We start from the raw sequence: 12,820 nt of genomic DNA on the forward strand, positions 1-12,820 counted from the left end.
GCGGGTGCATAGGGGTGAAGATGCGTCGTTTTCGTCGTCGACTCCTATGGATGCCTGAAGAAAGATGCTGACAGGCAGTCAGTGAAGAGTGTCCGGTGGATCCCAAGGCTGGGATCAAGAAGAGAAGAAACCTGCAAGCAGAAGGGACAGAGTCAAGGTCACTAGCCAGTGACCACGTGGAACCAGGAAGGAACCAGGCGATGTCGTGAAGACTTGCAGGTGAAGGTGAAGCTTGTCGCTGCAGCCAGGAGGACCAGGAAGCGTCGAGGACGACCAGGACCAGGAGGCGAGCTGTCCCATGAAGGCTCTTGCTGTCGGCGGCGTCGAAGTTGGACTAGGACTCACCAAGCCTTGGCAAGCGGAACCCACGAAGAACGAAGGACTTGCTTCTGGTGCAGACCAGGAAGGTCTGGGGTGCTTCTTCTTTGCAGAGAAGCGGGAGCCAGTCTGGAGGAGCCAAACCAGCGCAGAAGATTTCAGGGTGCGTCATCACAGAGGCCACTAGCCAGCGGGCAAGCAACCGGACAGACGCGGCAAGCAGGAAAATGCTGAAGGGCCCCACGCAGGACTCGTGGAGTGTGGGGGGCTGATCTTCGGTGCAGATGGTGCTTGGGGTTGGGGCTTCTCAATCCCCGGTGCACAACTTCGAGGGTACCTCAGAAGCTGCGCTGTAAGTTACTAGCCACTTTTCCCAGGTAGCCGGTCGCTCGTCGCCTCCACGGATCTCAGCTCTGCTGCAGATGTGGATGAGGGTCGGAGAAGTCTGGAAGTCAAGGCTCTGGTCGGGCTCTGCAGTCGGTTCCTCGTAGAACGGTCGCAAAGCAAAGGGTAGTCTCTTGATGGTGCCTGTTTGCACAGGGTAGCCACTCCTTGGCTACAAGGGAGATTCTTCAGTCTTCTTCTTTCGTCGAATGTCGAAGGTCCAGAGTTTCTGTTCAGTTTTGCAGGTTCAGGATAATCTAAAGTCTTGAGGCCCAACTCCCACTCTTATACTAATCTGGGGGGCTGGGATACCTGCTAGGTCACGCCTTATGGGTGGGACCTGGGAGGGGGTGGTTACACCCACTTCCCTTTGTCCAGTTTCGCGCCAGAGCTGGGGCTGGAGTGCCCCAGCGCCGGTTTGAACTGGACTATGCAAGGAACACCTTGTGTGCCCCAGGCATGTCTCATTCCTTTCAGCCCACCCTGCCCCAATACACTAAAGGCTGTCTGGGGAGGTGCTAGCACCTCCCCAAGCAGGAAACCTATTGTCCAGGCCTCCCTGGCTGGGATCACTCCCAGCAGCAGGAGGTCAGACTTGTGTCTGTGGCAGCAGCATCCATTTTGTGATGCTGAGGCTTTGGTTAGAGTTAAACAGCAAAGTAGGATTTTAACATGTCTCTCCCTCTAGAAGGGAGGGATAATATCCTCATCACCAGAAATGGTGTGGGGGTATTATTCCAGTGTTAGACACCTTACACGACATTTTTTGATAAAGCCAAACCATAGTTACCATAACCGTTTAAGATTATAAGGCACTTTAAGAGTATATGGTAGGCTATATCATAGAACAGCTATAAGGACTTGGTTCCGAAAGCTGCAGACAGGCTCAGCTCATGCTAGAGCACCATCTCACATGTTACCAAGCACTCTGCCTCCAGGATTGTTAAGGCCTGCCATAGGATTGACTGATAGGTACACATGTGTCTATATATAAGGGTAGATATAGGCATACTATACCTAAGCAAGGGGTGATTACACGACCTTGCCCCAGCTGAGTGATCAGCCAGTTGTGTCTTATTGGAAGGCCAGACCAGGGGTGGCATAATACATGCTGCAGCCCCTGGGAGGCCTAGGGTACACCTATGCCCTGGGTACCTAGGGTACACTGTACAGGGTCCAATAAGGTGATCCTTAACAATTGTGTATGTACCTAGGGTACATGGAGTCCATTTTACAGAGAGAGCAGACAGCCTGAGACCCTGAATGGCAGGATCTCAGGCCAACTAAGTCGAAAAACCAGCTAGACACTAGGCAAAAAGTTGGGGGTAACCATAGTCAGATATCCACCTTCCTACACCGTAGCTCATCGGCGCAGATCAGGGGTTCCAGTCTTCCCCTATATCGATGACTGGCTGTTGAAGGCGGGCTCTCCCCAGGCTGTCGTCTCCCACCTCCAGACTACGGCCGACCTCCTGCATTCGCTGGGGTTCACCATCAACGTGCCGAAGTCCCACCTGATTCCCTCTCAGAAGCTCCTTTTTATCGGAGTGGTTCTGGACACAGCGCAGTTTCAGGCTTATCCTCCCGAGCAGCGAGTCTGGGATATTCAGGCTATGATTCCAATCTTTCAGCCTCTATATCGGGTTTCTGTCAGGTTGACCCTGAGGCTACTGGGCCTCATGGCCTCCTGCCTCCTCCTGGTGGACCATGCCAGATGGCATGCGCGGGCTCTACAGTATGACCTTAAGTTCCAGTGGGCACAGCATCAGGGGAATCTGTTTGATTGCATCTAGATCTCGGAGGGCACTGCACACCAATTGCAGTGGTGGCTAACGTACCAGGATTGGGTCGACGGTAGATCCCTCTCCCTTCCCCAACCAGAGTTCAAAGTGGTGACCGATGCATCACTTGGGATGTGGCGGCCACATGGGGCAGGTGGAGATCAGAGGCCTCTGATCTCCGGCGGAGTCCGGGCTCCACATTAACCTCCTGGAGCTTCGGGCGATTCGTCTTGCACTCAAAGCATTCCTTCCCTCTGTCTGGGTAAAAGAAGTGTAAAGGTTCACGGACAACACCTCCGCTATGTGGTACGGCAACAAACAAGGCGGAGAGGGGTCGTGGGCCCTATGTCAAGAGGCTCTCTATCTCTGGACATGGCTGGAACATCAGGGCGGTTCAACACCTGGCAGGTTCGCTGAACGCTAGGGCGGACAAACTCAGCCGCAGCTGCATGATGGATCACGAATGGCATCTTCAGTCGGAGGTGGTGCAAGGTCTCTTTCAACGGTGGGGAGAGCCTTGGTTAGATCGATTCGCAACCGAAGAGAATGCGCAATGTCAGCAACTCAGCGGTTTGGAATTTCCATGGCGACACTCGCACAGCGACGCTTTTTGTCGCTAGTGGAGTTGCGGTCTTCTGTACGCCTTTCCGCCTATACTGCTACTGCCCAGAGTGCTAAGAAGATCAGGCACGACTGGGCCCAAGTCATTCTTGTGGCCCTGGATTGGGCACGAAGGGTCTGGTATCCTGAGCTATTAGACATGGCCATCGATCCTCTTATCCGACTGCCTCTTTGGGAGGATCCTCTGTTGCAGCAGCAGGGATGGTCCTTCACCCGAACCTGTTCAGCCTCCACCTCCTTGCGTGGAGATTAAGCTTCAACAGTTGACAGCTTCCGACCTTCCTCTTGAAGTCTGTGATTTTATCTTGGCAGCTAGGCCTCCCTCCACTAAGACGGTATACGCCTGCAGATGAAACACAATTGTGGCATGGTGCACAGCAATGGCTATGGATCCCCTTTCTGCCCCTCTTTCTGAGGTTCTCTTGTTCCTCCTTTCTTTGGCCCAGCAGGGCTCTGCTCTGGGCACACCTAACGGCTACCTTTCGTGATTTCAGCCTTTCTTAGGCTTCCTGATCAACCTTCTCTTTTCAAGCCCCTGTTTTAAATTGCTTTCTTAAGGGCATTACTCATCTTTTTTCTCCTGTTCCCTTTTTAATGCCCCTGTGGGGCTTGAACTTGTTTTTTACGCATCTTAAGTGCGCTCCTTTGAGCTACAACATAACTCCTCTCAGGCTTCTGACTTTAAAAACTGCCTTTCTGGTAGCCATCACCTCTGCGCGCAGGGTGAGTGAGCTCCAAGCTCTTTCTTCTAAACCTCCTTTTCTAGCTGTTCATCCGGACAAGGTTGTCCTTCGAACTCGTCCTTCCCAAAGTGGTTACTTCTTTCCACATTGGACAGACCATCACTCTGCCTACCTTTTTTCCGCCTCCACATCCTTCCAAAGAGGAAGAGAGGCTCCACCGTCTGGATCCAAAATGTGTGCTTTCATTTTATTTGGATCGCACAAAGCAATTCCGAGTGGATGACCAGCTCTTTGTTGGCTACGTGGATGCCAAAAAAGGTCAAGCCGTGCACAAACGGACCATTTTTAGATGGGTCGTCTTGTGCATCAAAGCTTGCTATTCCTTGGCAAAGAAGGAGCCTCCAGTGGGGTTACGCACCCATTCCATCAGGGCGATGGCACTACCACTGCTTTGGGACGTGGAGTCCCCCTTACTGACATCTGTCAGGCAGCTACTTGGGCATTGCCGCACACATTCACAAAACACTACTGCCTGGACAGCCACGTCCTTAGAAACGGCTTTTTTGGCCGTTCTTTCTGATGTGAACTTGGTTCGCAGAACCACCTCAGGGGTTGGTATTGCTGGGGTATCTATTCTAAGGTAAGGAATCTATAACTAATCGTCTCTTTCAGATGAACAAGTTACTTACCTTCGGTAACGATATATCTGTAAGAGATATAGATTAGTTATAGATTCCTTACACCCCACCCATTCTCCGTTCTGCAAATTGATTTCTAGGGTTAAGGACTTCCTTTCAGGGCCATAGTTTTGTGCACCAGTGGTCAGTGTCTTGCAGGGCTCTGCGCTCCTGGCGTAGAAAGTCGTGTGCAGAACTGACGTCAGCGCGCAGGTGCGGAGTCTAAGTAGCTACCGCGATGTCATCCTGGCGACCACGACGCCAACGACGAATGCAGAGCCGACCGACGCCACCTTTCGATGCCAGGGATACTGCTGACGAAAAAACTTTCCGGATCCAGTCTGACACCTGGGGGTAATTCTAAGGTAAGGAATCTAAAACTAATCTGTCTCTTACAGATATATCGTTACAGAAGGTAAGTAACTTCTTCATTTATGCCATTGTACATTCGGGCTACACAAAATAATTTATTATACCTAGGACTAAGCAATGACAATATCAATACTGAACATTATGTGAATCATCAAGCCATCATTCAGTCAGAGCCACAATGTGTAACTGCAGTCACAGCCACACTAAAGACCAATACACATGGCATATCTCCTTGCTAAAAATTCTGCATGGTAATTATATCCATGGACACATATGCATCAATACACATGAACGTCTGGCTAAAACAACAATGTCAACATTTACATTCCCTAAAACATGGAAGTCATTTCATGCCTATCAGACTCACCCATGAGTATGTCATATCATCAAGCATACAACATAAGGATGCATATCCTACACTTCCATGTGTAAAATATGCTTGAATGCGCAAAAAGTTGTATGTGTATTCTTTCCAAACACGAATAGCATATTCAGTTAAACTTGATTAAAACTGCTTTGTTAGGTGCAAATTAGGTATAACAATAGGTGTAGTCTGTAATGGTAAAGCTTTTTTAAATGTTCATACTCTCCATTCCTGAGGTGTAGAGTGGGATTATGATTGTGATGGCAGAGAACAGCTGATTTTGTTTAAATACTGGACCCCTTCTCTCACTTCAACTCCCAGCACAACACTTAACTTAAAAGAAATTCATAAACGTTTTCCAACACATCTGGTCATGTTATACACTCCTAAGTTAAAAGTGCAGATTGGTAACATAAGTGTTGGTGACCATGTGTAAACGACTTGCAATCAATCCATTTTCACTTGAATTGGGAAGTGAAGGCGTGTTGTGGAAAAATATTTTGAGGTTGGAGACAAAGGTTGTCTTTAAGCTTTTTAAACTTCATTATTGGTTATGGCAGTGATGCATGTTACACATGGTGTAATTATGTCCCTTTCCTCCACTCATTGACTGGAGTACCTGTTTGTTGTTAATAAATCTTAATAAAATGTTAATCTTAATAATTACACAAAATGGGCACATTTATAAACACCCTCATCAGGGTGTAATGGGGACCCCTTAGCGCATCTATATGTCATTAAAGCAGAGAAAAATGTCATAATGAGCCAGTCAGAATAGATATGTATTGTTGCAAATCTGTTTCCATGAAGTTGTTTTAATAATAAAAACGTTTGTTTGAATTGCACAGAAGGAAGAACTACAGAAAGTGAAGGAAATAACCACTTTTCACAGGATGAACTCACAGAAACAATGGATGATATGGATGATATGGATGAAAGCTATTCATCAGATCAAGAGTTATCTGTCTTTAATGAGCACAGATCAGTAAAAGTGGAGGAATCAGAAATATCCAGTCCATCAGAACTTATGAAAGCTGAAAATGTGGTATATGAGGCAAACATTGACACTCAGCCTGCCCAGTGTCATAAGACACTGGTTGAAAACACGGTTGATTTACTGGGCCTAGAGTCTGAAGCTGAAATAGAACTGATTCAGTCGACTATTAAGACCTCATCAAGCAACGCGGATTTACTCAATGACCTATTTGTTGGTGGAGCCTCACATGAGTCGTCAGAAGACCTGTTGTTTGGAGGAGAGAAAGATTTATTTTTCATTAGTCGGTCACAACCTTCAGTTGACACATCAGTTACCTCATCTGCAGAAAACTCTTCTTCTGGTGCGTTCAGCTTTTTTACTTTAATACTAAGTTATCAGAGTGTAAATTGTTTGTTGATGCAGTACTGCATACTGATATTGATTACCGTGAAAGATAATGGTTGTTATAGAGTGGTTCTAGTAATTTTATAAATGTGATACATTATATCCTGCATACTCAAAGGAAGAAAGACCAGTAATCCGTTCAGTGGTTTACATAAACCATCTATAATCTGCACCTTTAACATATAGAGTTTCAAAATAGTTAGGGACAGAAATGCACTGGAAAAAGTGTGAAAATCAGTTCTTGTTGTTTTACAAGGATGTTACTCTATTGTACATCTATATTCTAATTAATACTGAAAGTATAAACCCATCCATCTTGGATCAAATGTTAGCCTTCAAACATTTCATTAAAATAGCTGTCAAAGTAATTGGTATTGTGTGAGTGGTGGGTGTGTAAAAGAGTTTTGTGAATGTGTCAAGCATGCCCAAGCGGAATCCAGTTCTGATAAATGAAGCAACTGATTTTTTAAATGTCATATGTCGATTCAGGCAACAGTGGCATAATGATACCCCCTGCAGTGTTGGGATGTAGGAAGGTAGGATCCTTCTGGCATGGTTACACCCTCTTTTTGCCTGGTGTTAAGTGTGTTTTAGACTAGTCTGACTGGGATATTGCTAATCAGGACCCCAGTCACTGTGCTCTCTGTGAGAAGTTGGCCTGATATATGATGTCACTAATTCTAGTGTACACCTTGTATCAGTCCAAACAACCCTTATGGTGATTGGTTGTAAAGTCAACCTTATAGACCAGCTATCCTAGTGGTAGCATGGACAAGAGCAGTCTTAGGCTAAACTCTGAATGGCATGTGAAGCCAGCTGTTATACCATATGTAATCCTTTGAATACCAAATGAAAGGACACCACAACAGATATATATATAAAATAAAGTGTATTTATTCTAGTCAAACCCTCAGCACTCTTTATGAGATTCGAGGTAAGTACAACACAGTCTTATTCAAGCATACATTAAGTCACACAGGTAAGTAATACAGTTAGGCCCTAGGGGCCACCCAAACCATATACTAAGTAAGTGGTATAAGGACCACTGTCACGGAAATAGGATAGGCCTAGGCCTAGGGAATCGCTGGGGCTACACTATACTACCCAAGGTTAGGAAGTGGGAGGCCCACGGGATTCAGGTGCAGAGTGGAAACACTCACGCGTAATGCGTATAATCGATAGAAATAGTACAGTTTAGAATTAATAAGATTTAGGACACTTCTGGAGTAGCTAGGAATTCGAGACTTGAGAACTAGACACTAGGATAGTCAATACCCTGATGAGCACTGGAGTACCCAAGTTACCTAGCCCACGGGCTGCGGGTGCATAGGTGTGAACTTGCTTCGGGTTTCGTCGTCGACTCCTATGGATGCCTGAAGGAAAGATGCTGACAGGCAGTCAGTGAAGAGTGTCCGGTGGATCCCAAGGCCGGGATCAAGAAGGAAGGATACCTGCAAGCAGAAGGGACAGAGTCTGGGTCACTAGCCAGTGACCACGTGGAACCAGGAAGGAACCAGGCGATGTCGGGAGATTGCAGGTGAAGAGGTGAAGCTTGTCGCAGCAGCCACGGGTACCAGGAGACGTCGAGGACGACCAGGACCAGGAGGCGAGCTGTCCCACGAAGGCTCGTGCTGTCGGCGGCGTCAAAGTCGAACTAGGACTCACCAAGCCTTGGCAAGCGGAACCCACGAAGAATGGAGGACTTGCTTCTGGTGCAGACCAGGAAGGTCTGGGGTGCTTCTCTTTTACAGAGGAGCAGGAGCCACTCTGGAGGAGCCAAACCAGCAGTGGAAAATTTAAGGTGTGTCGTCGCAAAGGTTACTAGCCAACGGGCAAGCAACCGGACAGACGCGGCAAGCAGGAAAATGCAGAAGGGCCCCACGCAGGACTCGTGGAGTGTGGGGGGCTGATCTTCGGTGCAGATGGTGCTTGGGGTTGGGGCTTCTCAATCCCCGGTGCACAACCTCGAGGGTGCCTCAGAAGCTGCGCTGGAAGATACTCGCCACTTTTCCCAGGTAGCCGGTCCCACGTCTCTCGTCGCCTCCACAGCTCGGCTGTGGATGTGGATCAGGGTCTGAGAAGTCTGGAAGTCAAGGCTGTGGTCAGGCTCTGCAGTCGGTCCCTCGTAGAACTTCAGCAAAGCAAAGGGTAAGTCTCTTGAAGGTGCCTGTTCGCACAGGGTGACCACTCCTTGGCCACAAGGGAGATTCTTCAGTCTTCTTCTTTCGTCGAATGTCGAAGGTCCAGAGTTTCTGTTCAAGTTGCAGGTTCAGGATAATCTAATCTCCTGGGGCCCAGCTACCACACTTATACTAATCTGGGGGGCTGGGTTGCCTGCTAGGTCATGCCTTATGGGTGGGACCTGGGAGGGGGGTGGTTACACCCCCTTCCCTTTGTCCAGTTTCGCGCCAGGACTGGGGCTGGAGTGCCGCAGCACCGGTTTGAACTGGACTATGCATGGGACACCTTGTGTGCCCCAGGCAGTGTCTAGTTTCTTTCATCCCTCCCTGCACCAATACACTAAGGCCTGTCTGGGGTGGTGCTCGCACCTCCCAAGGCAGGACACCTATTGTCCAAGCCTCCCGTGCCGGGATCACTCCCAGCAGCAGGAGGTCAGACTTGTGTCGTGGCAGCAGCATCCATTTTGTGATGCTGGGGCTCTGGTTAACTTTGACCGGGTAAGTAGGTTTCAACATGTCTTCTCCCTTTAGAAGGGAGGGATAATATCCTCATCACCAGAAATGGGATGGGGGTATTATTCCAAAGTGTTAGACACCTTACACGACATGTTTTGATAAAGCCAAACCATAGTTACCATAACCGTTTAAGATTATAAGGCACTCTAAGAGTATATGGTAGGCTATATCATAGAACAGCTATAAGGACATGGTTATGAAAGCTGCAGACATGCTCAGCTCATGCTAGAGCACCATCCCACATGTTACCAAGCACTCTGCCTCCAGGATTGTTAAGGCCTGCCATAGGAGTGGCTGATACACATGTGTCTATATATGAGGTAGGTATAGGAATACTACACCTAAGCAAGGGGTGATTACACGACCTTGCCCCAGCTGAGTGATCAGCCAGTTGTGTCATAATCGAAGGCCAGGCCAGGGGTGGCATAATACATGCTGTAGCCCCTGGTAGGCCTAGGGTACACCTATGCCCTGGGTACCTAAGGTACACTGTACAGGGGCCAATAAGGTGATCCTATCCAATTGGATTATGCACCTAAAGTACATAGTATTAATTTAGAGAGAGAACAGCAGGGCTGTGGGTCTGATTAGCAGGCCCACAGCCACATCTAAGTCAACAACCAGTAAAGCAAAAGCAAAAAGTGGGGGTGAACATAGAAAGCAGACCCTACTCTCCTACATCTTGGCGCTGAAAGTGGTGAGACAGTGATGCTCTGCAAGTTCATGTAGCTTATTTAGGAGGGAACCGCCAGGATTTAAGTAGTTTCCTAAAAAACTGCAAGTTAGGTTGCAGCCTCATGACAATTGGCATCTTGTTCCATAGAGTGGCTGCACAGTAGGAGAATTTCCTGCCTCCCCATCTAGCTCTGCAAAGTTTTAACAAGACCCACGTTAGTTCATCTTAGGTTCCTCATAGGCGCATACCTTAGGAACAATTTTTGGATATCAGAAGCGTTGCCACCATATAGTGCCTTGTGGTCCTGACAGAGGGCCTTAAACTCCGCTCGTTGCTGAATAGGGAGCCAATATAATGCTCTTATTCCAGCTGAGGTAGAATGGCCTTTGGGGATATTTAAAAGCAGACGAGCGGCTGCATTTTGTAAAGACTGTAATTTGGACGACTGAACTTTGTCAATGCCCACAAAAAGTGAGTTACAGTAGTAAATTCTAGACAGAATAAGAGCTACCACCACCGTTCTCCTGAGTTCCTGAGGAATGAAAAAAAAAAAATCTTACGTAGGATCTTTAGTAAGAAAAAACAGGAGGATGTAAGGCGGTTTATCTAGCCTGCAAACTTTTATTGATTGTCCAAGATAATTCCTAGATTCCGAACCTTAGATGTTGGATAGGGACACACACCCGCCTCTCTTGGCCACCAGGTTTGGTTCCACACGGAAGGGCCCTTACCAAATTCCATCACCTCAGTTTTCTCGGTATTAATCTTAAGGAAGTTTTGACCCATCCAGCTCATGATTTCGGTCAAACAGGAATGGAAGCTAACAGCAGTAGCTTCTGGACTTTTTGATATGGATATAATGAGTTGAGAATCATCTGCATAGGAGACCAAGGTGAAACCATGCTCTCTAATGATTCTGGCTAGCGGAGTGACATAGATGTTAAAGAGGGTGGATGATAGGGCCGAAACCCTCCGGCCCCTCGCAAGGAAAGTGAAAAGTGTCAGATTGCAGATGGTCCCAGACTATACTCTGCTCTCCGGAGGCTACGAAGGAAGTGAGGAGGGCCAGGGCCATTCCCTCAATATCCAGAACCTTCAGCCGCCACAATAACACCGTCTGATTCACGGTGTCAAATGCTGCTGATAGGTCTAGAAGGATGAGAATAGCCCGGCCCCCCCTGTCAACCTGACTGCGGATCCCTTCTGTAGCCATTATCAGTGCCGACTCGGTAGAGTGGCAAGATCGAAAGCCATGCTGACTAGGATCCAGCAAATTGTTAGATTCGAGGAATTGAGTCAATTCCATATTCATAAATTTTTCCAAAAATGTTGGCAGCTAATGGCAAGCAAGAGATTTGTCAGTAGTTTTTAACGTCAGTCGGATCCAGTGCAGGTTTTTTTAGGATCGACCTAATACAATCTTTTTTGTAGGCACATGGAAAGATCCCTGATTTTACTACTTTATTAAGGAGGGAGTTAAATAGGTGCTGATTGTATCTGAAACTATATGGAAATTGACGAGGGAAAAAGGATCATTGGGTGAGCCTGACTTAGTAGTTAGAAGAAGGTGATTCACCTGCTCCGGTGAGAAGCTAAGAAAACTCGTAAGTTGGCTCTGAGAGCTAAACTCCTCCACTGGTGACTTTCTAGAAGTATTGCAGTGTTTACTGTGAGGAGGAGATCATCATAAATTACTTGCACCTTTTTTTAATAAAAACTAGCCAACTTATTACAGAAGGCTTAATCAGGCCTAAACTGATTGGACTGTTGCGGCTTGTATAGGCTTGGACTGATTTAAAAAGCTGCATAGAGGAGTTTTTGGCCTCCCCAATTTTAGCCGTAAAGAAGTCCTGTTTGGCCCTATAATGGCCTCCTTGTATTGCTCCAAAGCTAAGTTATAACCTAGTTTGTGTTCCTTACTATAATTGGATCTCCATATTCGTTCTGCTCTCCTGCAGTTAGATTTTATGCTTTTAGGGCCTGGTCCATACCATGGAGATGTCGCCTGACTAGTTATAGAAATGTTTTCCGGAGCTACCCGATTTACCTCTTGTCTAATCCAGTCCTCAAATTCGGAAAGCGCTTCATTGTTGTCAATGACCGGTACGGGCGGGCAGATGTCAAGAGCCTGTTGTAGTTCATTTCCCCTTATCTTTTGCCTGTGTCGTGTTTTCACCACAGAGGGTCTATTTAAGGTGAGGTGATTGGGGTTGATGTGTTTGAGTTTAAAATATATAGACTTATGGTCAGTCCAGGGTAATGGAGAGATTTTGACCAGAGTAATATCGGGATTATTAGTAAAAATGCCATTGAGTGTATGGCTGGCTGAGTGGGTCGAATCCGATACAATTTGTGTAATTCCATAGGCAGCCAGCTTATCAAGTAGCCTTGTGGTGTCACTATTGTTGTTAAGTTCTAAGTGAAAATTTAAATCACCCAAAATAGTAAGAGTGGCAGACTCTAAACAAGATTCAAGAAGAGTTAGTAATGCCTGAGTAAAGGGCGATCTAGGTCCGGGTGGACGGTATAACAGTAGCCCGTGAAAGAGATATTATTGAATAAATAACATAGCTTCTGCCTGAAGCTGTGTAATGGCTTCAACTGGGAGCGATGTATTATTGCAATCCCTCCACCTCTATTCCCTAGCATGTTCTGACTCATCACTGAGTAACCTGCCGGAAGAGCAATATGCCAGTCAGGATCCGATACCTGATTTGGCCATGTTTCAGTCAAAAATACAATATCTGAAAGAAACACATCTGAAAGAAACACGTTAGTTAGATTCCTCACCTTAGAATATCCCCAGGCGTCAGACTGGATCCGGAAGATTTTTCGTCAGCAATACCCCTTGCGCGTCGCTAGGCGTC

At 47.1% G+C, this 12,820-nt stretch overlaps 1 protein-coding gene across 3 annotated transcripts in view; it reads left to right on the forward strand.

Moving 5' to 3' along the window:
* Positions 1-12,820, forward strand: part of GAK (cyclin G associated kinase) — a 1,898,577-nt gene that overhangs the window by 1,503,380 nt on the left and 382,377 nt on the right. For all 3 annotated transcript variants that reach the window (XM_085636622.1, XM_085636624.1, XM_085636623.1), the window contains exon 21: positions 6,049-6,537. In XM_085636622.1, coding sequence (XP_085492748.1) covers positions 6,049-6,537 — 489 coding nt within the window. The remainder of the gene's footprint in view (positions 1-6,048; positions 6,538-12,820) is intronic.

Source organism: Triturus cristatus, chromosome 2_1 (assembly GCF_964204655.1).
Source record: "Triturus cristatus chromosome 2_1, aTriCri1.1, whole genome shotgun sequence".
Classification (NCBI taxonomy): Eukaryota; Metazoa; Chordata; class Amphibia; order Caudata; family Salamandridae; genus Triturus; species Triturus cristatus.